General features: G+C 29.8%; 1 protein-coding gene across 2 annotated transcripts in view; it reads left to right on the top strand.

Annotated features, from left to right (window-relative positions):
* Positions 1 to 25,710, top strand: part of LOC145268218 (beta-alanine-activating enzyme-like) — a 130,553-nt gene that overhangs the window by 54,459 nt on the left and 50,384 nt on the right. For both annotated transcript variants that reach the window (XM_080123519.1, XM_080123520.1), the window contains exons 2-7: positions 1,027 to 1,170; positions 4,681 to 4,772; positions 11,003 to 11,120; positions 12,716 to 12,924; positions 21,494 to 21,686; positions 24,223 to 24,452. In XM_080123519.1, coding sequence (XP_079979645.1) covers positions 1,036 to 1,170; positions 4,681 to 4,772; positions 11,003 to 11,120; positions 12,716 to 12,924; positions 21,494 to 21,686; positions 24,223 to 24,452 — 977 coding nt within the window. In that variant the 5' untranslated portion in view covers positions 1,027 to 1,035. The remainder of the gene's footprint in view (positions 1 to 1,026; positions 1,171 to 4,680; positions 4,773 to 11,002; positions 11,121 to 12,715; positions 12,925 to 21,493; positions 21,687 to 24,222; positions 24,453 to 25,710) is intronic.

The raw sequence follows: 25,710 nt of genomic DNA, 5'->3' as shown, positions 1-25,710 counted from the left end.
TAAAATATGATGTAAAATACAAGTAAAGTTTACAAAGAACACTATGAAAATATTATAAAGTGTGATATCATTATATTACTTTATAATCCAACATGCCCACCATCTATTAAAAGAAAATTTACACAGACTGCATTCAAAAACGGAAAACTAGTTAGTTTTGAAAATTTCTTAAATTTTAGAAATGATTACTTTTGTTAAATAAATTTAATTATTTAAAATATTTACTTATACGTTTTTTATAACAATAGTTTTGGATTTGTGACTCTTGAACAGAAATGTTACCAAATATAATCTACTTATAAAATTTAATTTTACTTTTAATAATACATTTTTATATAATTCGGGGTTAAAAATGTGTAAATATTATAAGTAAATTCAATAATTGTCTTTGTTGTATTATTTGAAATATATTTTTGTATTATATTTCTGAATGTATTGGATGAGTATTAATAATTCATATTATTTGGATTATGCGAACTATTGTTTTTATCTTGAGTTATATTCACACAATGTTTTGGTCAATGTAATCTCCAACCTTTTTTCTTGTTAAATTTGAGAATCTTTCTCTCAAACTTAGGGATCTTTCTGTTGAACTCAGGAATCTGTACAGGATTTCAAACAAAAATAGCTTTAAAGGCTCCTAAAATTCATACTAGAAGGACTCGTAGCATAGTAGATACATTACTTGGTAAAATTCAGTGATAAGTTGCACTCTTCTTGAGATTGAATGAGGCAAAGTCTGGGCAACATTTAAAATACAATTGTGAATTGCTTAGGACGCTATCCAGTCATGACTGATGGAATGAGAGCATGCTACCCCTGTGGATTAAATAAAGGGTGCTGTTTGAAATTGTGTGAAGATTCTTGAGTTTGACAGAAAAAATTCTGAATTAGACCGAATACACCCGAGGAAGGTCGGAGGTTACATCAACCAAAATGTTGTACAAACGACACTTAAGATGAGAACAGTAGTCCGAATAGTCCAATGAACTTTTTTACTGACATTTTTATTTATTTATGTTGTAGGTGTAAAATATGACAGACACTCTTCATGATTTGGTTTATTGTCACAAAGATGCCTTCAAAGAATTTGTGGCTGTGACGTATGATGATGGCAAAGGAAGAAAACATGTAATCACTTATAATGAACTTTTCCAAATATCCAGAATGGTAACTTGTTACAGATCTTACTTTTTTCTTTAATATCTTAATGATTGGTCAAAAATATATTTTAGCAGGGTTACATTGTTCCTGGAGAACTTATTTGCTTATCTTGAAGTAATTAGCTTTTCAGAATGGCTGCAAAATTTTATCATTTACTTTTGTTTCCAATGCCTCTCCTTTTATAGAACAATTTCTTTTTTGCATTAAACAGGTTTATTTAAAATTAAATCGAAATATATTATGGACTAGCAGACTTCCCAGTATTGTTCAGTTAAATACACTTAAATATGATATCTTAATTTATGAAGATTTTGTATTGATTATTATATTGTACCCAATATATAGTAGAGTTTCAAAAGTAAAAGCTTTTTTTGTTTTTTTTTTAATTTTTTTCATTCAATTATATGTGTATTACTGATAAGTTTCTCATAGGCTATGGAATTTGATGTACCAATCCTTTGTCTAAATTGTATCATAGCCCAACATGATTTGGGAAAATAGGTGGAACAACAATGGATGATACCATATGTCAATATAAGTACTGACTCTATAAATTGTTAAATACATAAACTAACACGACTAAAAATTTGGAAATTTGACAAGAAAATTTAATACTGAGTGATAGCTTATCAAAAACCACTCAGGATAAAGGTTAACAAGGTAGATTGATTTTCAGTTGAATGATGAATAATAATGAGCGAATTGAAAATGATGAATGAAAAAGACAAAATTTAATTACTTATGGCAAGTATTTTTCGACATTGGACGGGAAGATGGCTCTGTTGTAGTTTGCAAGGAAGCAATATCATGGTAACGAAACTTCTTGCAAATTCCACTTAGCATTAGGTACATGGAGAAAGGAAGGAAAGTATTTTTCTGTTGTTGCACCAAGGCAAGGTTTTCATTGTGAATATCTTATTATAAATTGAAGTTGAAGCAAATATATTCAATGAAAAAAAAAACAATAGAGTAGCAATCATAGAATATTGGTAGAGTTGAGATAACAAATTTATATAGGAGGGAAATAACTGCAGAAGTAACCAGGGTAAAAAAGACATGTTTGAAATATTTATCCTACATACAAATAGTAGCTGTTGCATATGTGCATTATTGTTGATAATACATGTGCCCATTTATTGTTTTCTCAACAAATACAGTGTGTTGGAAAGAAAATACAGAAGGGAAACTTGTTTAACAATATCATTTAGTTTATTTGGAGGACAAACATGAAAGGATGTTAGAAAGACATAATGGAAATAACTAAGAAATGAAATACAAAACAGCAATTACTGATGGAAATAAGTTTTCATTGTAAAGACTGATAAGTATTAAACAAAGCAAAGAATGCTGGTGAAAGATATGATTCACATATGAATTTCCATTTATTTATCTTTCCATACATACAGAAAACAAAAAAAAACATGAGTTGTCTCCCCTTGCGGTCACTACTACTTAAATAATAGTAAAACAGAGTTAATGAAAATGCGTGTTAAAACATATGATCTACATTCATATTTTCATTTATCTTTTCAATGCGTTTCCTTATCCTTGAGTATTTTTCAAATATTGTTGACTTAATTTTCATTAAAAAAAACTCTGAAAATGAAATGTTTTTAATAAGCCTCCAGTTGCACCTCTCCATCGTATTGTGAAGCAGTTTTGAGTATAGAATATGGTAAGATGGATCAATTTGAAAGTCCCTTGCGGTCTGAAAAAGAGTGGGAACTTTGATCTAAATAAATAGTTAACTTCTCGTTTGTGCTTTTGCAATTCTATGTAACTAAGGTATATCTATATTGGGATCTTATAAAGAAATGTTATTAAAAAATGTATTTTTTTATTTTATGCATCTATGAATATTATTATATGTACTTGTGACTTGCTGTGTCACAAACATTACCATTATTTTTTGCATTTTGATTTCATTCATAAATTCAGAAACTATTATATTTGTTAAGGCATTCTTCTTAAATAATTGACTTTCTTCATGTTCCATATTTCTTCCAGTCCTTTGGCAAGACATTTAAAAAAATTAGTTGTTGAATCAACATAATGAAAGGAATCGAGAGAAATACAAAGGGGGACTTGTTCAGTTAATTATAAATTATCAAAATCAAGTTATAAAAACGCTGTAAAATATTCTCATCTTTACCTAAAACAATGTACATTTCACTAATTAGTACTAACAAAACTAATGAAAACTGTAGCAGTGGTTCCATCATTTGTTCACTTTTCATCATCAAATAGACTATCTTGTTCTGGGCCTTCTTTTCCAGTTGATGAATATTCACTACTCTTTCACATCCTGAACTACGAAAGCCTTATAATTATTGGCATTATAATTATTCCTATCATTGTCCAACATGGTTATATTGAATCGTTGCCCACTGGATAGTTGTAGGACAGTTATCGGTGTAGCAGGAGGACTAAGCTTCACTTCACACCACCAGCAAAACCAAGAAATGGCTTTTTGAGAACTTGCACGACTTCACCAATTCCAATATTCTCCGGTCCTGGATATGACTTTAAACTATATCCGATGGTGAGGTCCCAGTTTACAGGCTTTGGGGAGTGTGAAGCCATCCTTTAATTGCCATTGCTCCCAAGTCCACTCTGACCCGGAGTGGTAGTACCTGTTAGGGTCCCAACTATGGATTAAATAGAAACTGACTTGAAAAAAAATATATATTCTATTAAAAAATTTTTCTTCAAAATAACTGGATTCGGCATTATATAACCTGAAAAGAGTTGATATGCCGTAAAACAAAACCAACCAACCAACATTCCCCCTCCCTCATTCAACTGATTGCAAACTCATAGATTATTATACATGTGAGACACAAAATACACTGCCTATATACAGCATAATCATGTTGACACACAGGTTCTCATTAGATCACCAAAGTTAAGTGACATTGAGTCTGGTCAATACCAGGTGGGAATATTAGGTGCTGCAGGTAAGAGGACATCAACACTTCCCTGCAAGAATTGCAAAAACCTAATGTTGCCATCTCCCTAAAACATGATATACATGCAACTCGGGTCTGCTTGTGAACTTAATTCCCATGAAACTTCCTCCTTCAGAGGAAGCCAGTTCAGCCCACCAAGGAATGCCATGTAACTGATGTGCACCAGATTGAAATACCAGCTGCAGGCCATGTTAGGGGATCGGGACATTTCTCCTTTTTAGTTTCATTCTTTTTCAAAATGTGTTAAATTTGTCTAGGATATTTTGCTATAGATATTTAAAAGTATAGATTCTGCTTGGCTCTACTTTTTTAAGCCACACTAATAATAATAATAATAATAATAATAATAATAAAGCAGTGGTTACAACATTACTCAAATATTGAAAAATTATTGTCTATAATATTTTCATTTTAAAAATTAAAGAAATTAAAATTAAGTTATTGATATTTGTATTTAGATTATTGTAAGAAATTTCAATAATTAAGAATTCTTGCACAATTTGTTAATAACAAAACCATGTATTTTTTTTTTCATTTATATTTAAAGATTACCGAAATTTTAAGAAGTTATAATACAGAAAATGAAATCATTGGAGTCTGTGCTCAAATTTCTGAAGATATTCCAGCCATTTTACTTGGGTGAGACATGTTTTAAAATGTTTTTTGTTAAAATTTACAATCTTTAAAAGAATATGACAGTAATACATATAATGTTTAGTGTAAAAGAAATGCTATGCTAAACATTATGCTTTACACCAAGTAGATTTTTGTGAATAACGTTCACCTTTTTTGTTCACATTTGTTGACAAGTGTTGACAGTTTATTATTTCTCACTAAAATATTGCATTTTTTTTATATATGTTACAGAATATAAGTCAAAACAGTATTATACTGTTAGTTTCAAGTTGATGAGCGTTCAAATTTCACTGATTGCCCTCATTTATAATGTTACATCGCATCATATCAATCCTTTACGATTTTACAAAACAACATGGGGTTATGCATGCATGCATGCATTTATTTGCTTTATAGTCATTGATAGTTACATCCCTCCCCTTCATACTAAAAACAGTCCTAAGATTTTTTTTCACACTGGGTGAAGAAAAGGTCAGACTACATCCACTATAATTTTTCAAATTTGGTCAATCCTTTATTTCATTCAAGTTGGAATTCCTCAATAGCCCTCTCATAGCATTACTCAGGGATGCGAGTCAAACTGTCGCAATTAATGGCAGCTGTTCCAGCCACTCGCTTGCCATTGACAATCAGAGGTAGTTTTTTCATTCAATCATACAATGTTATAAAATATTGTCTGTTATGGATGCCAACAAAGCATAAGCACACTTGTGCACATTTTTCCAAGCACATTGGTTCTACTGATCGCAATAAATCAGCCATTTTCTACATTAGGAGATCAACAGAAAATGCCAACCTATTTTGTCTGAAGTTGTTACACTTTACACAAGGCATCTGTTATAATATGCAGATTCGCTCAGACTCAAAACTCTGGATACTATAGCACTCTCGGCACAGATTCCAAGAAAAATCTACACACCTCTTCTAAACTGCTGAGGGTAGACAAGAATTTGATTAAGCATTGCACTTTTGAGCTCATACCAACAGCACTCCTACAGCTAAACCCTTAACTACAGTATCAATATTTAGAATCCAATCCAGAAAGCATCCCTTGATTACAAAGAGATATATAAATGGGCATATTTTTTTTTTACCCTGCTTCCTTCATGGTGGCCCTCAACTTGAAGACATTGAAATAAAAACCTTTTCAATGTCGATGCATGCGAAGTAACACCAAGAAAATTTCCTTATTTTAGTTTTATTTTTGGATGCATGTCAGGTTGAGTCATAAGCCTCTAGATAAATCTTTGAGGACTCAGTTCTATACATTCCCATTGATTACATTGTTGGAATGTCTCTCCCCTCCCAATTCTTACTCTTTAACTGCTCGATTATCATTACAATATCATTACAACAGCTTTCTTTATTTTTAAAACTTTGATCTCTTCTGAAACTAAACTTTGATGTTTGAAATGAGGCCAAGGTTTGTTATTGTCATTAACTGTTATTGTTTGTAAATTCTTTATCTGTCACATATTTTTCTATTTGTTTCAAAATTCTTTTATTCTAAAATTTCTCAAGTTTAGCTGTATAACTTGCATATTAACTAGTTAACCTACTCAATTCTTGCTACCATAAGGCCCCAATATGTTACAATAGTAGAGAAGTCATGTTTGAAATATTAGATCATGTGGTGTGATAAATGTACACATTATTTATTTTTCTCTTTTAAAGGTATTAGTTTAGCATGTTTTTCAGAAGGTTATGAAACATAGAAATTAAAATAATTTCTTGTAAAAATAAAATAGGAATAACACCAATAATAAAAAAGAATACTAATAATGATATAAAATAGGATAAAGCTCTTATTTTTCCTTTTAATCATGAGAATTAGAGTAATATATTAGATACATCCAAAGAAGGTCAGAGGTTACATCGGTCAAAACATTGTGAAAACAATACTAGATCAGTGCAGTAGTTTGTATGATTCAAATAATATGAATTTAATAATTATTTAATAATGTGTTATAAATTATTTAATAATGTGTTATAAATTATTTAATAATGTGTCATAAATTATTTAATATGTTATAAATTATTTAATATGTTATAAATTATTTAATAATAATTTACGGTGGTATGTGTTATAAATTATTTACGGTGTTATGTGTTATAAATTATTTACTGTGTTATGTGTCATAAATTATTTAATAGTGTGTCATAAATTATTTAATAATGTGTCATAAATTATTTAATAATGTGTCATAAATTATTTAATAATGTGTCATAAATTATTTAATAATGTGTTATAAATTATTTAATAATGTGTCATAAATTATTTAATAATGTGTCATAAATTATTTAATAATGTGTCATAAATTATTTAATGATGTGTCATAAATTATTTAATAATGTGTCATACATTATTTAATAATGTGTTATAAAGTATGTAATGTGTCATAAATTAATAATGTGTTATAAATTATTTAATGTGCCATAAATTAATAATGTGTTATAAATTATTTACGGTGTTATGTGTTATAAATTATTTACGGTGTTATGTGTTATAAATTATTTACTGTGTTATGTGTTATAAATTATTTAATAATGTGTCATAAATTATTTAATGATGTGTCATAAATTATTTAATAATGTGTTATAAAGTATTTAATGTGTCATAAATTAATAATATGTTATAAAGTATTTAATGTGTCATAAATTAATAATGTGTTATAAATTATTTAATAATGTGTCATAAATCATTTAATAATGTGTCATAAATTATTTAATAATGTGTCATAAATTATTTAATAATGTGTCATAAATTATTTAATAATGTGTCATAAATTATTTAATAATGTGTCATAAATTACTTAATAATGTGTCACAAATTAATAATGTGTTATAAATTATTTAATAATGTATCATAAATTAATAATGTGTTATGAATTATTTAATAATGTGTTATAAATTATTTAATGATGTGTCATAAATTATTTAATAATGTGTTATAAATTATTTAATAATGTGTCATAAATTATTTAATGTGTCATAAATTATTTAATGTGTTATAAAGTATTTAATGTGTCATACATTAATAATGTGTTATAAATTATTTAGTAATGTGTTATAAATTGTTTAATAATGTGTTATAAATTGTTTAATAATGTGTCATAAATTATTTAATAATGTGTCATAAATTATTTAATGTGTCATAAATTATTTAATAATTTGTCATAAATTATTTAATAATTTGTCATAAATTATTTATTAATTTGTCATAAATTATTTAATAATTTGTCAGAAATTATTATATAATATTTGTCATAAATTATTATATAATATTTGTCAGAAATTATTTAATAATGTTATATTATGTTTAATAATGTGTTATAAATTCAAAAACAGTGATCTAAATCGTTTGCATCTCTGAAAATTCTAAATTAAAATTAAGAAATTAAAAAATACAAAACAGAACTTATAGAAGCATGTTAAAAGTCCTCAAAATTACTTGAATGTTTTTAAGTCATCCTAAAAATGCTTTTAAGAAATTAAAAAAAAACTTTCCAAAAAGGTTCCTCTTCCATATCTTTATACATTGTTTTTTGTTATACGACTGGTGTCTAAGCATATCGATTACAAACAGCAGAAATTGAACTTAAGACCTGCCCAAGTACATGGATGAGCGTTTTAACTATTTGAATCTTCAAACCCTTTAATTGGGATGGTGGGGGCTTTCAGTCTGGGGAATCAGAATAGGAGGAAGAAAATGGAGAAAAAAAGAAAAACAAAGTCAGTGGAAGGATTAGGATAAGTGATGGTGATTGTCTTAAATTTATTCTATTAATCTTCATTTTATATCTTCATATTTATCTATTACTATTGGTGTTGCCCGGTCATAAGCAAACATTTTGACAATGAGGGTTGGATGGGTGTGGGGCGACATTGCCTGGTCGTAAAAAAATAAAACAGAACTTGGGTGGCATCAGCCAGAAGTAAAAGAAAAATTTTGTAAGCAAGAAAAAAAAATGGTCTGTGCTGAATGCGAACTTGCATAACTTAAGTTAGCAAGCGAATGCTTTTATCGATAGGCCTACGAGGACACAGATGTAATAACGTTGCAATGTTAGCTACTTAAAACAAAAGAACGCAATGGAATTTGTGCATGCATGATTTACAGATCGTGTCGAAAGCAAGGTTTTTATCTGACCCCCACTTCAAAGAAAACGAGAAAATTTTTTAGCGGAGATACAAACACACACACACACACACACACGCACACACACACACACACACACACACACACACACACACACACACACACACACACACACAAACATTTTCCCTTTATATAATAGAAGAAGAAAAAGAAGATAATCCTTAAATCCAGAATTTATATCCCTTTGTTCTTTTATATCAGTTGATTTGACCAATTTTATTAAGAGCCGTCACTTTTTATGAATACATACCTTGAAGACCTTCCTTCTGTTGTTGGTGCAGTTTCTGTTAGGGTCATTTATAGCAAAATTTCTCTGATCTATATGGAACCCAAAAGTTCAAACTTGGGGAATATGCTATTTGCCTATCTAGTAATCTATATTATAATGATGAATAAATTTTAATGTCATGATGTCATATTTAAATGAGCCTAAATATATCTGACTAAAGACGATATAAGCGATTTGTGTACATTATTTGAGAACATAGAGTGCTTGTGTAGATTGGTGATTTCAGGTGAAAACATTCTTACTTTCATGTTGAAAGCAAAATGTTACCTTTCTACTTATAAGTTTTTTTAATATATTTTAAAGTGATTTTTCTTACGTATAAAATTTGTTGCAGTTACCAACAGTAATATAAGTTACTCTTAAATAAGAAAATAAGGTACTTGTACAGAATTCTACCCATATAAAAAAACAAACAAAATCTTATTCATGGTGAAAGGAAAGGCTATACAACAAAAAAATCGTGTAAAATCATTCAGTAGTTTTATTTTTTAATAAGAAATAAGGCACTTGTCTATATTATAATAAAACTCTGTGTCACACCATTTGTTTGTTAGTGCCTCAAACTTTAACATTGTGATGTCATATTTAAATGAGCCTAAATATATCCAACTTAAGACTATATAGATGAGCTGTGTGTCTTATTAAAGGACATATTTCAATATATAATAAAACAAATATGAATCAGTTTTATTAGTGCTCTGGAGGCCTCCTTTTATTTAATGCTTTCAGTAGCCCTCTGGAGTTCCGAGTTTTATATTTTTTAATGTTCACTTAAAAAAATGTTTTTCCTTTTAGGTGGGGAGTAAAAACTTGGTTTTAGTAGTGCTCTGGAGGACTCCTAAGTTTTATTCTTTTTCACTGCTCATATAAAAAATATTCCCTCTTCTAGACACTTGGTTTTAGTAATGTTCTAGAAGACTCTTTACTTTTATTTAGTGCTTTCAATAGGACTCTGAAGGACTCCTGAATGTCACTTTTTTTCACTTCTCACTTATGAAATTGTTTTATCATTATATTTTGCTTTAAAACAAATGCGTTCCAAAATAATGAGAAATAAAGAAATAAGTTTTTAAATAAATATTTTAAGCACACTCTTTTAATAGTTTTATTATTTATAATAAATGGTCAATAATCTGAAACAAACTCTGGAGCAATAAATTATTGATACAGTGGGACACTCAGTAAATAGTATATATCTACTTGAGATAGTGCTCAATTTCCTAGATGTAGCAGGTGTGTGCACTAATGCAGTAGGCCACTTAGAATGTGGTAGATGCTAAATACAAATGTATTTAATAATCTAAATATGGTTGGTACGTGTTATTATATAATTTTACTCTTAAGTCTTATGTTGAATTGAACAGTGATCAATACCTCAGATAGAATATTTATGTAATTAGTAAATTGAAAACTGCTCAATATGTTAGATAGCAAACAAATTATTTGTACAATGATAAAATCAATGTCTGCTTTTGCAATCACGATTTAAAAATTACAAACATTAGATAATCTTTATCCTTCAATTGTCATACTTAGATCATTTGTATTGTATTAGATGTGTGCATATCGTCTTTGCTTAAAGGTACCTTGTGCCATGAATAATAAGTCCGAGAGTAAATGTTCTTTCGGCCAAAATAATGCTAAAATATTTTATAATTAAAATTGATTTTGTTACAAAATTATTTTATGAATTTCTAGCCCCATTAAGTGACATTAAATATTTCCATAACAAGGAAATAATCTACAGCAAATGGTCTTCACTTTTATTTGGATTTATCTTTTCAGTATTCTTCAGGTACCAGCAGCCTTTTATGTCTTTGAACCAAATCCGATTGAATTTCTTTCTCGTGCACTCAAAGAACTTCCAGTTGGTATTTTAATTGTAGATATACATTATATGAAGGTAATATTTGATTTTTAAAGGTTTTATTCGATTAAATAAAGTGAAATAAAATTATTTATAATTTCAAATTAAGTAATTCTGAGAAATCTGGTTTAATAAGTTTCATTACCAATGAACTACGTATTAGAGCTGCTTTTTTTTTATTGGCGTTTTTTTTTTCAGTTAAATAACTTATAAAACAATTAAAACCAATTAGTTATGCTTAAATTTTAGTCTAATTTATGTACAGAAATCCTAAATCATTTATAATTAACAGCACATTTAGTGACAATTTTAATTTTAAAGTGGCAGTTAATCAAGCATATTTAAAGTCTCTATTTACTAGCATCCTCACAAGGGCAGTTAGACACAAGGTCGAAAGAACAGAAAAGATGTAGCATCAGAACAGATACTATACTTTGATCTTAGCCAAAAGACTAATTTTCCCCTCTATTTAAGATGTGCTGTCCGGAATTGATGCTTTATACTGATGATTTATGCCTGTGAAACAAAAGAAGGTTTACTTGTTAATGATTTGAAAGAATACTATAGAAAATAAAGGTCTGAAAGCGATTGTTACCGAGATCAAAATGTGTCTTTAAGGCATGTTGTCAAACGACACTTTTTATGCAATCCTTTTTATTATTATTATTGTATTCTGCAAGATCTTTCAAGCTGCATTGGTCAGGCAAACAAGTCAGTGTTGCATTGTAGGGTGTTCCTCTCATTTGCACATGGTTAGGTCGGTTTTGTATCCCTGCTTATAGTAACTTTTGATTGCTCCATTCCTATTTTTAGGCAGTTGAATCTTTTCCACTAAAACCAGAGTGCTTCTGGGTCAGCAAGTAGAACCTCAAAAGGAGAGATTCTCATTTTAATAGGATGGGACATTTTCTAATCCTCTTGTTTATGGCTAATCTGATATCTTCCTGAGATGTTGATAGTGACTCGATATGCTGAAGAAGCTTCTCCTTGACTTCAGTCATTGAGCAGTTGTTCATCACTTAGCTAGTAATTTCCCATCTCACATCTGCAGAAGCAATACCAATGAGGAGATGCAGGATGTTCAGGCGTGTAAGCTTCAGGTAACCAATGATCAAATGGTAGACATTGTTAAATGCTGAGTCTAATTTACTAGCATGGGTACTTTTCTAAACCGGGCATGCATCTTCTGCAGAGGAATTACACAAGGTCAAAGCAGTACATCTTAGTGTGAGTGCTGTGGCTCCTCACAATTTGTCCCGAGAGCTGACTTTGGTGATTGTAGTGTTGGAAAGCCCTCAGAAAGAGAAAAGTAACCATTACTTCACTATAAATTCCTTGTTGTACAATTATATTTGGAGAGAATGTCCTTTGTTTTTAGAAAAAGAAGGCATCAAAAAAACTTTATAGTTTATTTTATTTCAACATTTATATTAATTTTTGTTTGCTCAGAGTCAAAATTAAAACCAATAGCCTGAAATAAGGTCATTTTATTAAATAAATAATTTCATTTTTTGATTGAAAAATATCTCTATTCATGAAAAAATGGTGAATTGTTTTAGTTTTTTTAAAATTTGTTTTGCATTTGTTCAATTTCTTTCTTTCTTTTTAATAATTTTACTTTTAAATTTCAGGATTTGAAATGTTTACTAGATTCATTAGGAGAAGAAAGATCTTATGAATTACAAGAACTTCAACTCATTATTATAAAATTAAGTAGAATAAATCGACAAAAAAATTCTTCAGAACTTGCTTACTGTATAACAACATCAGGTAGTACTGGAACTCCCAAAATGGTACAAGTCCCCCATAAATGTGTTCTCTCTAATATTACTTATCTCAGGTATGTATATACTATTTTTAGACACTGTGAAGCCATTTAATTTTCTTTTATTTTTTATGTAATTCTTTATGCTAATCTGAACTAAATTTTTATAGCATATTTTATTAGATTTTGACAAAAACAGATGCACACTGACATTGAAAATTTTAGCATTTTCTCTCAAGAATAAAATCTAACATTTATGAAATACCAAATGTATAAATCTAATTAATTGTAACATAGAAAATTTTCCTCTTAATTGTTTTCTTTTTAAGTTAATAACGGATTTGGCATCATTTTGTAATTCAAGAATAACTTCACAGGTTGCTCTTGGATTATATTGGCATTTGTAATTATTGACGTTATTATTTGAGTCTGTGTTTGGTCGTATTGGCATTATTGTTGGATTGTATCAGTGTTGCTACTGGGTTAATGCCAACTAACATTTTGATCCAAGTCAAAAGTTCTCTGGCTTTTATTGACATACAATATTGTCACAATTTACCATTTAAAAATTCAAATATAAAGAGTTAAAACTCAGAATATGATAAACTTCATTTTCAAAATTATAACATTATAACTGCCAAAAACGTTCCGTTTCATCACTTTACCATACTTAAAAATCACTTTCTTTGAATAATTTTAATTAAAGTAAATTAAAATAAATTTTTATTGTCAAAGTCTAGATTTTAAATTTAGTAATTGGATTTATCTCATTTTTGCATTCAAATTCTTTATATATAAAAGTAAGTATGGATATTTTTTCTCTAGAGAAATTCAAATATTTGAAGTTAGAAAAAAATCATAACCAGTTTAAGAAATTTAATGCTATCATTTAGTTTGCAGGTTAGGCAGGTTTTATTTGCAGATATTTATTTTATTAATATGAAATTAATATATATATATATATATATATATATATATATATATATATATATATATACCATCGAAATAGCAGAAGTACCCGTCGTTGACTGGGTTCAAAAACAGCCTACAGAAAATGGACTGTGATTGATGAAAGTATGATAGGTTATGAAAAGGAGGGGGTTGTAAAGAGATAGGTTTTGATACTCAAAAATTTTACCCTAAGCAAAATATGATGAAAGTAAAGATAATTTTTGCGAAAATATATTTTTTTTATATCAACTTTGTTCGTAGCCAAGAGTGACCTTGTTCGTAGCCAAGAGTGACCAACAAAATGATGTTTCCTTACAAAGAGAAAATGTTATATATATAATAATATAAATATACAAGAAATAAATGTTACCATAGTCAATAAAAGTTACTTTTATGGTAGAAAAGTTCATTGGTTTGTATTTTTAAGTAGTTTGTAAAAATTTTTTTTTTTTTAATTCACGAATCCGTTTTAAAAAAATCAAAATGGCAGCGACTTTGAAATGGAGAGCCCCGTTTTCAATTTGAAGGAGGGGCACCTGAGCATTCTGTGTTAACAATTTAAGAAAGTTCCGTCAGCGTAAGGAATATTTATAAACATATTTTAATGTTTTCCGTTATTTTGTGCTTGAGGAATATTCGATTATGGCATGTGTAGTTTATATAAAAATTCATTTAAGTAATTATCGCTTCAAATTTCGTTTTAATTTCGGTTTGCTGAAATTATTTCAATTAAAGAGCATTAAAAACTATTTCAAAACAAAAAAAAAACATGAACTGAACTTTTATTGACTATGGTAACATTTATTTCTTGTATATTTACTTTTTCAGGTAGCCGTTTGTTGGTTTTTCTGCTAAACGCTCTTACTAAATAATATCGATGAAATATCGAAAAACAAAGAAACAAAAACAGTTTTGAAAAATAATGAAGCTTTACTTACTTTAGTAAAATAATCTGAAACAACAAAATGGAATATTAAAAAAGTAAACACGTAATTACTTTAGTTTTTTAAAGCAAAGAATCAATATAAATATGAATAAGAAGAAAATGGCATCTTTTTCAAGCAGAACAGCTTTGTTTCAGTTTTACAGTATTGAACGGTGTAGTATTGTGCCGTCAGATTCAGGGTTGTGCTATTGTAATGTAAACAACATGCAGAAAGGGTTGTAATGAACTAAATTCCTTCTAGTACACTGACAAAAAAAAAGCTTAAACAGATATATAAATAAAAATAAAAAGGTTATGTAAATGTTTTTAAAAAGACACGTAATCATGTGAGCAGGATTTTTTCCTTCTTTGGACAAAATAACAAGTAACGTTCTTATTTTTTATTATTTATCTATTTTCGAAAGAATGCCACGTGCAAATGGAGAAGAAAAAAAACAGTTATGTAAAATTTGTGTTGAGAATTGTCTAAAGTTCCGACTTTTTTTTTTTTTGGCTTTCACTTTAATAAGAACATGAATTTATTAAGTGAATTTATTCGACAAAATATGATTCAACTCAAAAAAATAAATACAAGCTAACGTGAATTAAGATTAAAGTTAAGGTCTTATTGTGGACCCTCACCCATTTTAAAAAATCTTGTTAAACTTTGTGACATATTTACATTCTATCGAGGTCAGGCGCAAACGAACACCCAATAATTTTATTATACCATATTTCTTCAAACTGAAACATAATTATCAAAGTATACTTATGCAAATAGATATGAAAAGTCTTTGTTAAAGTTTGTGCCATATTTCCATGGAGTACAGGTGCAAACGCAGACCCCACAATTTTATTATACCATCCCTATTTAAGTTGAAACATACTTATCAATTATGTACATCTATATCAAAAACCCTTGTAAACGTTTTTTTCTTTTTTTCATTTTTTATTTCCATACTTTGGGGGCCAGGCGCGAACACAGACCCCCAACAATTTTTATGAACCACCGTTCTGTCAGATCAAACATACCCATTCCTGATCCCTGATACATCTATCATTATATGTAATCAGTTTTTTAAAATAGTCAACCATATAGGAGGCTATTCGTAACCACACACCCACACACACAGATGTTCAGCTTTATATTATAGATATATATGGTGGTCCATAAGCCACTTTACATTTTAAAAATTAAATAACTTTTTCTATTAATATATTTTAATTTCTGTTTTCAGAATCATAGAATAGAATTTTTGTATGAATATGTTTACAACAGAATGAGTGAAGATAAATGAATTTTACTTTGAAAATAGATGGTCAGTTGTTGCAACGTAAAGGTCTTATATGCGTCATTTCAATATTTGACATCCTCCTAGTAGGCCTGCAATAATGAACTTAGTGACATGTTTTCAAGAGCAGGGTTTTGTAAATGATTAATCTAGATGTGAACGAGGTTGCTCAGTACATACATTTGAAAATATTGAAGATGTGAGGCATAGCATTGAAGAGATCGGAATCACATCAACTCGAGGGCGTTCTCAAAAACTTGCCATGTCACGGAGTTCTCTATTGGCCTTTTGGTCAAGATCAAAGTGTAGTATCTGTTCTTCAGATGCTGCACTTCTATTTCTTGTTCTCTTTCGGTGGAGGAGAAATCCTTCACGACTGAGAATTTTTATTTTTGTACCTTTTCTCCACGTTAAAAAACGACCCTGGTGTCTAACTCTGTCCCGTGGGGAGGCATAGTAAATAGGTACAGCGTATTCAAAGAAACTTGCACATGTATCCTTACACGGTTCAATTAGTGCAATATTTTCAATCACCAGACTTTCAGAAACAACTAAATTAAGCTGTCAGGTTTCAGGAAACTGCAAGAAATGACAATGAGTTTATTCACGAGTTAATCATGGGAGATGAGGCTCATTTCTATTTAAATGGGTTTTTCAATAAACAGAATACCAGATTCTGGGACATTGAAAAGCCACACCAAGTTCATGTGAGTTCAATGCATCGAGTTAAAATCACAGTATTTCTGAAAGGGTTATTGGGCCCTTCTTCTTTGAAAATACAAATGAAAATGCTGTGACTATAACTGCTGGGAGATATAGAGATATGCTAGTGAATTTTGTCCAACCTCAGTTAGCAAACATGCCAGGCTATTAATGGCAACAATATGGAGTACTGCATATGCAGCTAGAGTCACAATGCAGTTGTTAACTGTGATGTTTCAAGGTCAGAAAATCTCTTGAAATTCCGATTTTGGATGGCCTCCACATTCACCTGATTTGATAGCACCAGACTTTTTGTATTAAAGATATCTTAAAGACAAAGTGTATGCAAATAAGCCTCAAGCCATCCAAGAACTTAAAGCAACCATATGACAGGAATTTTTTTTGCTAGAACCTCCGATGTTAAGAACTGTCTTGGAGAATAGCTTAGAAAGAGCACGACTTTGTGAAGCCCAGAATGGAGGCTACTAAAGAGATATTATGTTTTGTAAATAAGTCAGAATAAATTTTCACACTCTAAACTGTGTAAAAAAAAAAAAAAAAAAAAAAAAAGAATTAATTAAATACAGTATTTTAAGAAAAAGTTGTTTCAAATTGTAAAGTGGCATGGGCCACCCTGTATATATATAATAAATGACAAAAAACTATATTCAAAAATTCATTATGTTGACCATATTATGATTTATTCTTTTAATTCAGTTGACTTTTACAATTCTTGACAATATCTGTTTCGAAACGAGACAGATACTATATATTATTTAATTGGAATTCATTATGGAGATGAGTATTATTTATTAATTTTATTTATTGCGGACGATTATCTTCAATTTTTTTTATTAGTTGTTTCACAACGTTTCGGCCAACTATTCCTCTGGCCATCGTCAGGTGGTAACCGCGATGGCTGGGAACTCTGAATTTCCTGACTGCAATCACTGCCTTCCGTAGTTGTTGTCGTCTCACCACGTTTTTAGCCAAATAAGCCTCTGGCCGGCTTTGGGTAGGATTGGAACTGCTATCTTCAGACAATCATTACCTGGAACCGTAGAGATTCAACGTCTCTATCAACTGCACCACAGCCCCCAAAGGGCGATCAAGGTTGGATTCTTTGATCTTATAAATTCACGTTTTATTTATTATCTGATCTTCAATGGTCGGGTCCGTAACAAATGGTATATTATTATTTAATTGGAATTCATTATTGAGATGAGTATTATTTATATTAATTTTTATTTATTGCGGACGATTATCCTCATCTTTTTTTTATTAGTTGTTTCACGACGTTTCAGCCAACAACAACTATGGAAGGCAGTAATTGCTGAGAATGCAGTCAGGAGATTCAGATTTCCTATCCGTCGCGCTTACCACCTGATGAAGGCCAGAGGAATAGTTGGCCGTTAATAAATTGATTTAATTTATTAATTAATCGTCAGAGCATTCATTTTGATATTAAATGTAGCTTATGAAAGCATTCATAAGCTACATTTAACATCAAAATGAATGCTCTGACGATGATACTTACGATTTTTAAAAAGCGAACCATTATAAGATACATCTACCTTACTTAAAAAATGCTAGGTTTATTTATGGTGTCTTTATAAATAAAAAAAAAACACCCAATATTTTTGCTGATGAGACTTTGTTTCAAAAACTATATGTTAAAATTATTGTCCATGACTTAATGTCTATCTCAATAAAAACATCGTTTCCGAAACGATCATACAATTTATTAACTTTGTTGTATTCCTTCTTATGAAACCGATTTATAATTTTTAATTTTAATTATAAAGTATCAACCATCTTACTATATATATATATATATATATATATATATATATATATATATATATCAGTCCTGGTCAAAATCATAAGACCACTTAAGAAAGTAAGCGTTTACGCATAATATCGAATTTTTAATCAAACAAATAGTTGAAACCATTGCCAAAAGGGAAAATATGATGGAAAAAAATGAAGTCTACTTCATTCGAAACCTTAACCCTGATCTGATAATTATTTTTTAAAAAACAAACATTTTCACCTGATCAAAATGATAAGACCACTTTAATAAAATCGGCTAGTTTTGAAAAAATGAATACGAAAAGCTTTCTATGTTACTAAAAGCAACTTGCTAATGGATACAAAAAAAAACATCTTACTAAATTATAAATGGCAAAAGGGAAACCATTATCAGAGTTTGAAAGAGGAAGGATCTTTGAGCTTAATAGGAGTGGACTCTCCCATAGATCCATTGCAAATGAAGTGAATCATAGCAAAATGGTCATCACAAATATTTTAAGAAATCCAGATCAATATGGGCACAAAAAGTGTCCAGGTCGACCAAAAAAAATAACCCCATCACTGGATCACCGTATCAGAAGTTTAAAAAAAAACTCCAGTATGAGCTCAAGTCGATTGAAAAGCCAAACAGCAGCAGAATGTAGTCCTAAAACCATCAGAAGGCATCTGAAAATCAAGGGTTTCAGTCATTTAAAGCGACTGCAGAAACCACGTCTTCTTGAAAAGCACAAATCTAACTGACTTATTTAAGTCGGTTAGATTAGATGCTGCCAAATACCAGACTTGGAATGAAGAGAAGTGGGAAGATGTAATTTTCTCTGATGAGAAAAAGTTTAATCTAGATGGTCCAGATGGATTTCAACACTATTGGCATGATAAAAATTTGCCCAAAGAGACTTTTTCAACTCGTCATAGTGGAGGAGGGTCTTTAATGATCTGGGGTGCTTTCTCGTCAGCTGGGACCCTAAAGTTGAAAGTAGTGAAGGCCGGCAAACATCATTGAAGTACATTTCAATGCTTGAAAATGCTTCTATCAGGACTGAAGGTCCACGTCTGTGTGGAAGAAATTGGATTTTCCAGCAAGACAGCGCTGCGATACACACTTCTCGACAAGCACGAGAATACTTTTCTTCAAATAATATAGAATTGTTAGATCATCCAGCATGTTCTCCGGACCTCAATCCCATTGAAAATCTTTGGGGATAGATGGCAAAAGAAGTGTTCAAGGATGGAACCCAGTATGATTCGATAAAGGAACTTTCTAATTCAGTTTTCAGTACATGGGATAAAATTCCTTCACAACTGATAAAAACCTTAGTCGCAAGCATGCCGAAGAGAATTTTTGAAGTAATTTGTAATAATGGAGGCTATACTAAATACTGAGACCCTTTTTAGTAATTTATAATTGCCTTTTGTTAGATAAATTATCAGTGGTCTTATCATTTTGACCAGGTGAAAATGTTTGTTTTTTAAAAAATAATTATTAGATCAGGGTTAAGGTTTCGAATGAAGCAGATTTCATTTTTTTCCATCATATTCTCCCTTTTGGCAATGGTTTCAACAATTTGTTTCATTAAAAATTCGATAATATGCGTAAACGCTTACTTTCTTAAGTGGTCTTATGATTTTGACCAGGACTATATATATATATATATATATATATATATAGTGGAACCTCTGGATACGAAAAACCCAATTTATGAAATTTTCAGTTTACAAAATGTGATGTGAAAATTTTTGTATGTAGATGTATGTAGATATGAAAACATTTTCAGGTAATGAAAGAGATGTGAAAATTTTTGTATGTAGATATATGTAGATATGAAAACATTTTCAGGTAATGAAAGAGATGTGAAAATTTTTGTATGTAGATGTATGTAGATATGAAAACATTTTCAGGTAATGAAAGAGATGTGAAAAGTTTTGTATGTAGATATATGTAGATATGAAAACATTTTCAGGTAATGAAAGAGATGAGTGACAGAAAGATCTTGCTCTCCTAGGGTGGCTTACAATTATCGTTATTTCTTAGTCACATAATTCTTTGAAAATCTCTTTAAAATTAGGGTTTCATTCGATTTTTAAAATTTTCTTAATAATTTTGTGGAATTATTTTCTAGTACTTAGATTTATTTTTTCTACTTACTCCCCAATAAATTAAAATTATTTCAAAAATTGAAAAATTAATGTACAATTTACAATTTTTTTACCACATTAGAAGATGATTGAAGAAAGATTTTCTGTTTCAATTTTTATTCAACACTCTAAAACCGTTTTTAAAAGCGGGGAATTTGTTGCTATTTTTTTTTTTTAATTGTAAATTAGCTGTAGCAAAATAAATCAATTTCTGTTTGAATCTTTTTTTCTTCTGCCCTCCTACATACCCATAGATTTGATTGAGGTTGTGACCTTACAAGTAATCAGTTAAATAACAATTAAAAAATTTATGTCATATCTCTCTTGTTTTTTTATTAAATAGAATTTTATATTTGGATGTCACAGAAAATTTTTTAAATACAAGAACAAGTGATTTGAACAATTTTTTTTTTCCAAAATTAAATATAATGTAAATTTTAAAGCAGTTGTAATGATGATTTCCTCTGATCATTTATAAAAATAAAAATTTTCAAATCTGGACAGTTAAAACTATCACTTTTCATTTAATTTTTCTTTTTCCTCTTTGGCCGAATATATTTCCCATCATGCATTGTTTTATTCATCCTCAATTCGGCATTCATTAGTTGTTTCGAGAGAAAATACATAAGAAACGAGTCTTTTGATTAGATAGAATATGTTTAGTTTCAAAATGTTTCAATGAATAAAAACACATTATTGCTAATGCTTATAATAAATTCTATTTTGACTATAAGTAAAATGATTTTTTATTTAATTTTTCTTCCATTTTAAAAATTATTTTGGTTGTATGTTGTCATGTTTATCTCCATTTTGTTTTGTTTCACAGAGATCAATTTGCAGTGACTTCAGATGATGTGCTGTTTTTAGCTGCACCACTGACATTTGACCCAAGCATCATAGATATCTTTTTATCTTTAAGTTCTGCTGCAAAACTTATTATTGTACCACATAAACTCAAAATCCAACCCATGAAACTTTCAAAAATTTTACATGACTTTTATCATGTAACCATCTTGCAAGTAAGCACAAAATTTTCTAAGATTTATATCAAATTCATTAACGTTTTTTATATAATTTGTTTCATAATATTTCTTTTCTTTTCCAAATTTTTTATTATGTCAACCAGAATTTTCTTTGTTGCCGTATCATTTCTCATGAATAGTGATGCATAATATTTTAGTGTTTCTTGAAGTTGTTTCCAAGAAGTTTTCTACTTTATCATTATTTCTGTGGAAAATGCTTGGCTGATGTCTCATCTCTGTTTCTTCTTGCAAGACATTTACAGCAAGAACTCTATCGTCTAACAAGTTCTTGAAAATATTTTTTTCTTTCTTCCTCTATATGTCGGATTTTACATGAACAGAGTTTCTTTCCAAAAACTTTCCATCTGCAGAAAACATTTCCTACAGACTATGACATGGTCATCTTCAAATTTAATGTCAGAAAATTCTTGTTATAAATCCTCCCCATAAATAATGAAACTTCATTCATTTCATTTATCAATTTCAATCTTCTCATAATTCTATTCATCATTCAACTGACAACCCATCCTCAAGTGACTTTTGGTCTTATCATTAGCTATATCAAAAAAAAATAACTCATGATATGACTAATCATTATTTTACAGTTATTTTCGGATTTACTTTTCTGATGATGCTAACAAAACTGTGTCCTTCATTGTTCAAGTTGATGGTTGATCTTACATAGATAGGAGTCAAAATAAATATGTTTCAAAGATTGCAGTTGAGACCATAAATTCAGCTTTGAATCAAATGACAATCAAAATAGCTACCACACAAACTTTTTACCAAAAGTTAAGATAATTTGAAAGTTTAAAATTAAAATTCAAACTTTGTTTTCCCCTCAAACTTGGAATAATAATGATTAGCATAACATGTCTGTTCTAAATTAGATCATCATCATCATCATCATCATCATCATCATCATCATCATCATCAATATTAAATATTTTAGCAGTTCAAAAAGCATGTTTTTTATGTTGCTATTAATGAGTTACATCCTTTGAAAGCATTGTTTTATGTGGTTAAATTTGAAAACACTAGAAAACCAAGTAATGCTAAATAAACTGTCTTATTAAATGAATTTTCTTTTTCTCTTAATGCTTTCAAAGAACGTAGCTAACTTCTGTTCAAATTTATGCTCTAACCACGTGATGCACATCAACGAGATTTGACTTTGATTCAACCGTCAACAAAATCAGATGTTCAGTTTTCTCTTAAAGGCTTTATTACTCCTGAACAAACAGAATGAGAAAATAAAAAAAGAAGGAAAACAAAAAATTACTAACATGATGGTTGGTGAGAAAATATCTTTTTATACAAGACAATGTGGCTTGACTGAAGATGCAAAAGATGTGTTTTATGACAGCAGGTTGATGAGAAGGAAATACTTGTTGTGGCAGGAGATTTGAATGATCATGTTGGAAAGACTTTAATTTTAAGGTTATGCTTGGAGAAAATGAATATGGTGATAGGAATACAGAAGGAGTAGAATTTGGTTTTGCAATAAGCATGTTGGTGGCAAACCCCTTTTTAGGAAAAAGAAAAGCCATCTTGTTAGATATCGATCTGGTGCAATAAAGATTCAAGTAAATTATCTGTTGGTTAGAAGAAACAGAAAGTTTTTAAATGTGTTACAATGTCTTCGCCAAGTATTGCTTTCAAGTAATGGTGAAGACATTGTAGCACAAATACAAACCGGTTATTTGCAATTTTATGCTGATGAAAGCTCATGAGGTTAATAGAAAGTTTACCCACAGGAGAAAGGTGTTTGGGTTAGGGTGTGGAAGTTAAATAAAGAACATGTGGAACCAAGACCAAGTGATGGAGTGTTCAGGCAGAAGATCCATAGGAAGTTGAATAAAGAACGGTGGAAGATGCAAAAGCATGCACTGTTAAAGGTAACAAACCAAACTTGTGGGTGGATGGAAGGGCCTCCAAGGCATAGCATGACATGGTGGTGGAATGAGGAAGTTATGAAGTTTATCAAAGAAAGGCAAAAATAAAGATATAAGTGGATAAAAGGTTTAGTGAAGAAGTGTATCTGGAGGCAAAGAGTGAAACAAAACAAAAGCAAAGTTTCCAAATCTACTATGAAGAGATGACCAAATAAAGAATGAAGTATTCAGAATAGCTAAACAAATGGCAAAGATGAATATTATTAGAGAGAAATGCATTTGAAATGATAATGAAGTGTTAGCAACAAATGAACAGGACAAGAGAAATGCTTGAAAAATGCCACAATGAGAAATTGTTGATTAATAAATGGAAGACCTGTGCATACCTTATACAAAGGACCTTCTCCTCACTTTATATTCTAGAGTGGTATTAGTTTCATTTTAATACTACAATAAAACTATCTGCCAATAAAACCCATTTAATCCAATGTCATTCTCACAATTAATATCTCTTTTCAATACCATATAATTCCTTATTCAAAATGATCATAAATGCAAAAATGATAATTAAATTTTAAATGTTTGTAATTATGCTATTTCAATTTCTTTTCTTTCTTTCTTTTTTTTTTTTTTTTTAGGTGACTCCAAGTTTAATGTTTAGTTTTGGGGCCAAGTTATTAAAAGAAACAATTCTGAGTAATTCTTCCTGCTTGAAAATTCTAGCCATGGGCGGTGAACAATTTCCTCCCCTGAAAGTTATAAAATCATGGAGAGCAAATGAAAACAAAGCAACATTTTATAATTTGTATGGACTTACTGAAGTTTCTTGCTGGTCAAGTTGCTATAAAGTTACTGAAGAAGATTTTTGGTAATTGAACATCTCTAAATCTCTTTTCAACTTCTAAAATGAGTTTTTTTTTAACCTACATATATGCATACATACATTACTATTGTTTTTACTCTAAGTCAATATAAAACAGCCTCAGAAATATGCATGAGAACCTGCTTCAACTTATGGAGGAGTTCACTGAAAATTAATCTTAGAACTTTGCATTTGCTTTATGCCTTTGTTTTGAAGTCTACATAGACAATTATCAATGTACATATAATCTGACATAACATTATCATCAATTCCAGTGATGAATTTCAATATTTTGTTCTAAGGTCTGTCTTGACTTACATTATCATTTTTTTTTTGTGTTGGTAAATGCATGAAAACATGAGGAATAACGTTTTCGATAAACATTATAGTGGACATCAACATTACACTTCTCCCGACAACTTCAACTCACTATGTTCATTACAAAAAAAATTTTAATATAAAATAACAGGTTTATCAAAAGAAATATCAATTGACATCTTTGCAAGATAACTTTTACAACGTTAAACACCTTCAACTTATGGCCAAGATTGAATTATAAAATTGAAGTGGTACAGTATACAAATTACTGACAGATAGTCATGATAAATTCGATAATTTTTAATATTATTGATAGCTTGGGAGCTGAGCACGTAGATAGTACCAAAATATTGGAAGAGGATTCAATAATTCGGAAACATTAGCTGCAGCTCCTTGAATATCTTTTCTAGATCATGAGATCTAAGATGAAGAATCGCAAGAGAGATGTGGAAGCAGTGGCTAGCAGGAAGGATCATAGTAGGTGTACTGAATGTGTCCACACAACAAAATTAGTTGCAAAGCTGTAAATAATAGTGTAGTATGATCTAGGCAAAGGAATACATAACTTGGTGAGAGAGATAGGTCTCTGAGTGATGACTATGAATTAAGTGCTAAATGAGGATTTTTGCTACTCCTCATACAAGAGTATCGAGTATACATATACACTTTCTTTAATTTGAAGTATTTAATAACGGTAAAGTGCAAAATCTGTTTCTGTGTAATATTCTCAATACTGAGAGCTGGATATAGTGGATAAATGAATAGCACCAGAATATTAGGAAAGACTGATTTACATCATAATTTGCGCTGTTGAGTTCCATAAGATTGGAGTTGGAGGTTGTGATGGTGATGTGGAAGCAATGGCTAGCAAGAAGGATCATAGCAAGCTTTCTGAGTGAGTCTGCAGAATGAAATTCATTGTAAAACTCCAAAGTTATAGCGAGAA

Source organism: Euprymna scolopes, chromosome 43, assembly GCF_053919585.1.
Source record: "Euprymna scolopes isolate OS-2025 chromosome 43, ASM5391958v1, whole genome shotgun sequence".
Classification (NCBI taxonomy): Eukaryota; Metazoa; Mollusca; class Cephalopoda; order Sepiida; family Sepiolidae; genus Euprymna; species Euprymna scolopes.
Note: the sequence above shows the minus strand (reverse complement) of the source record. Positions and strands in the feature narration are given on the sequence as shown.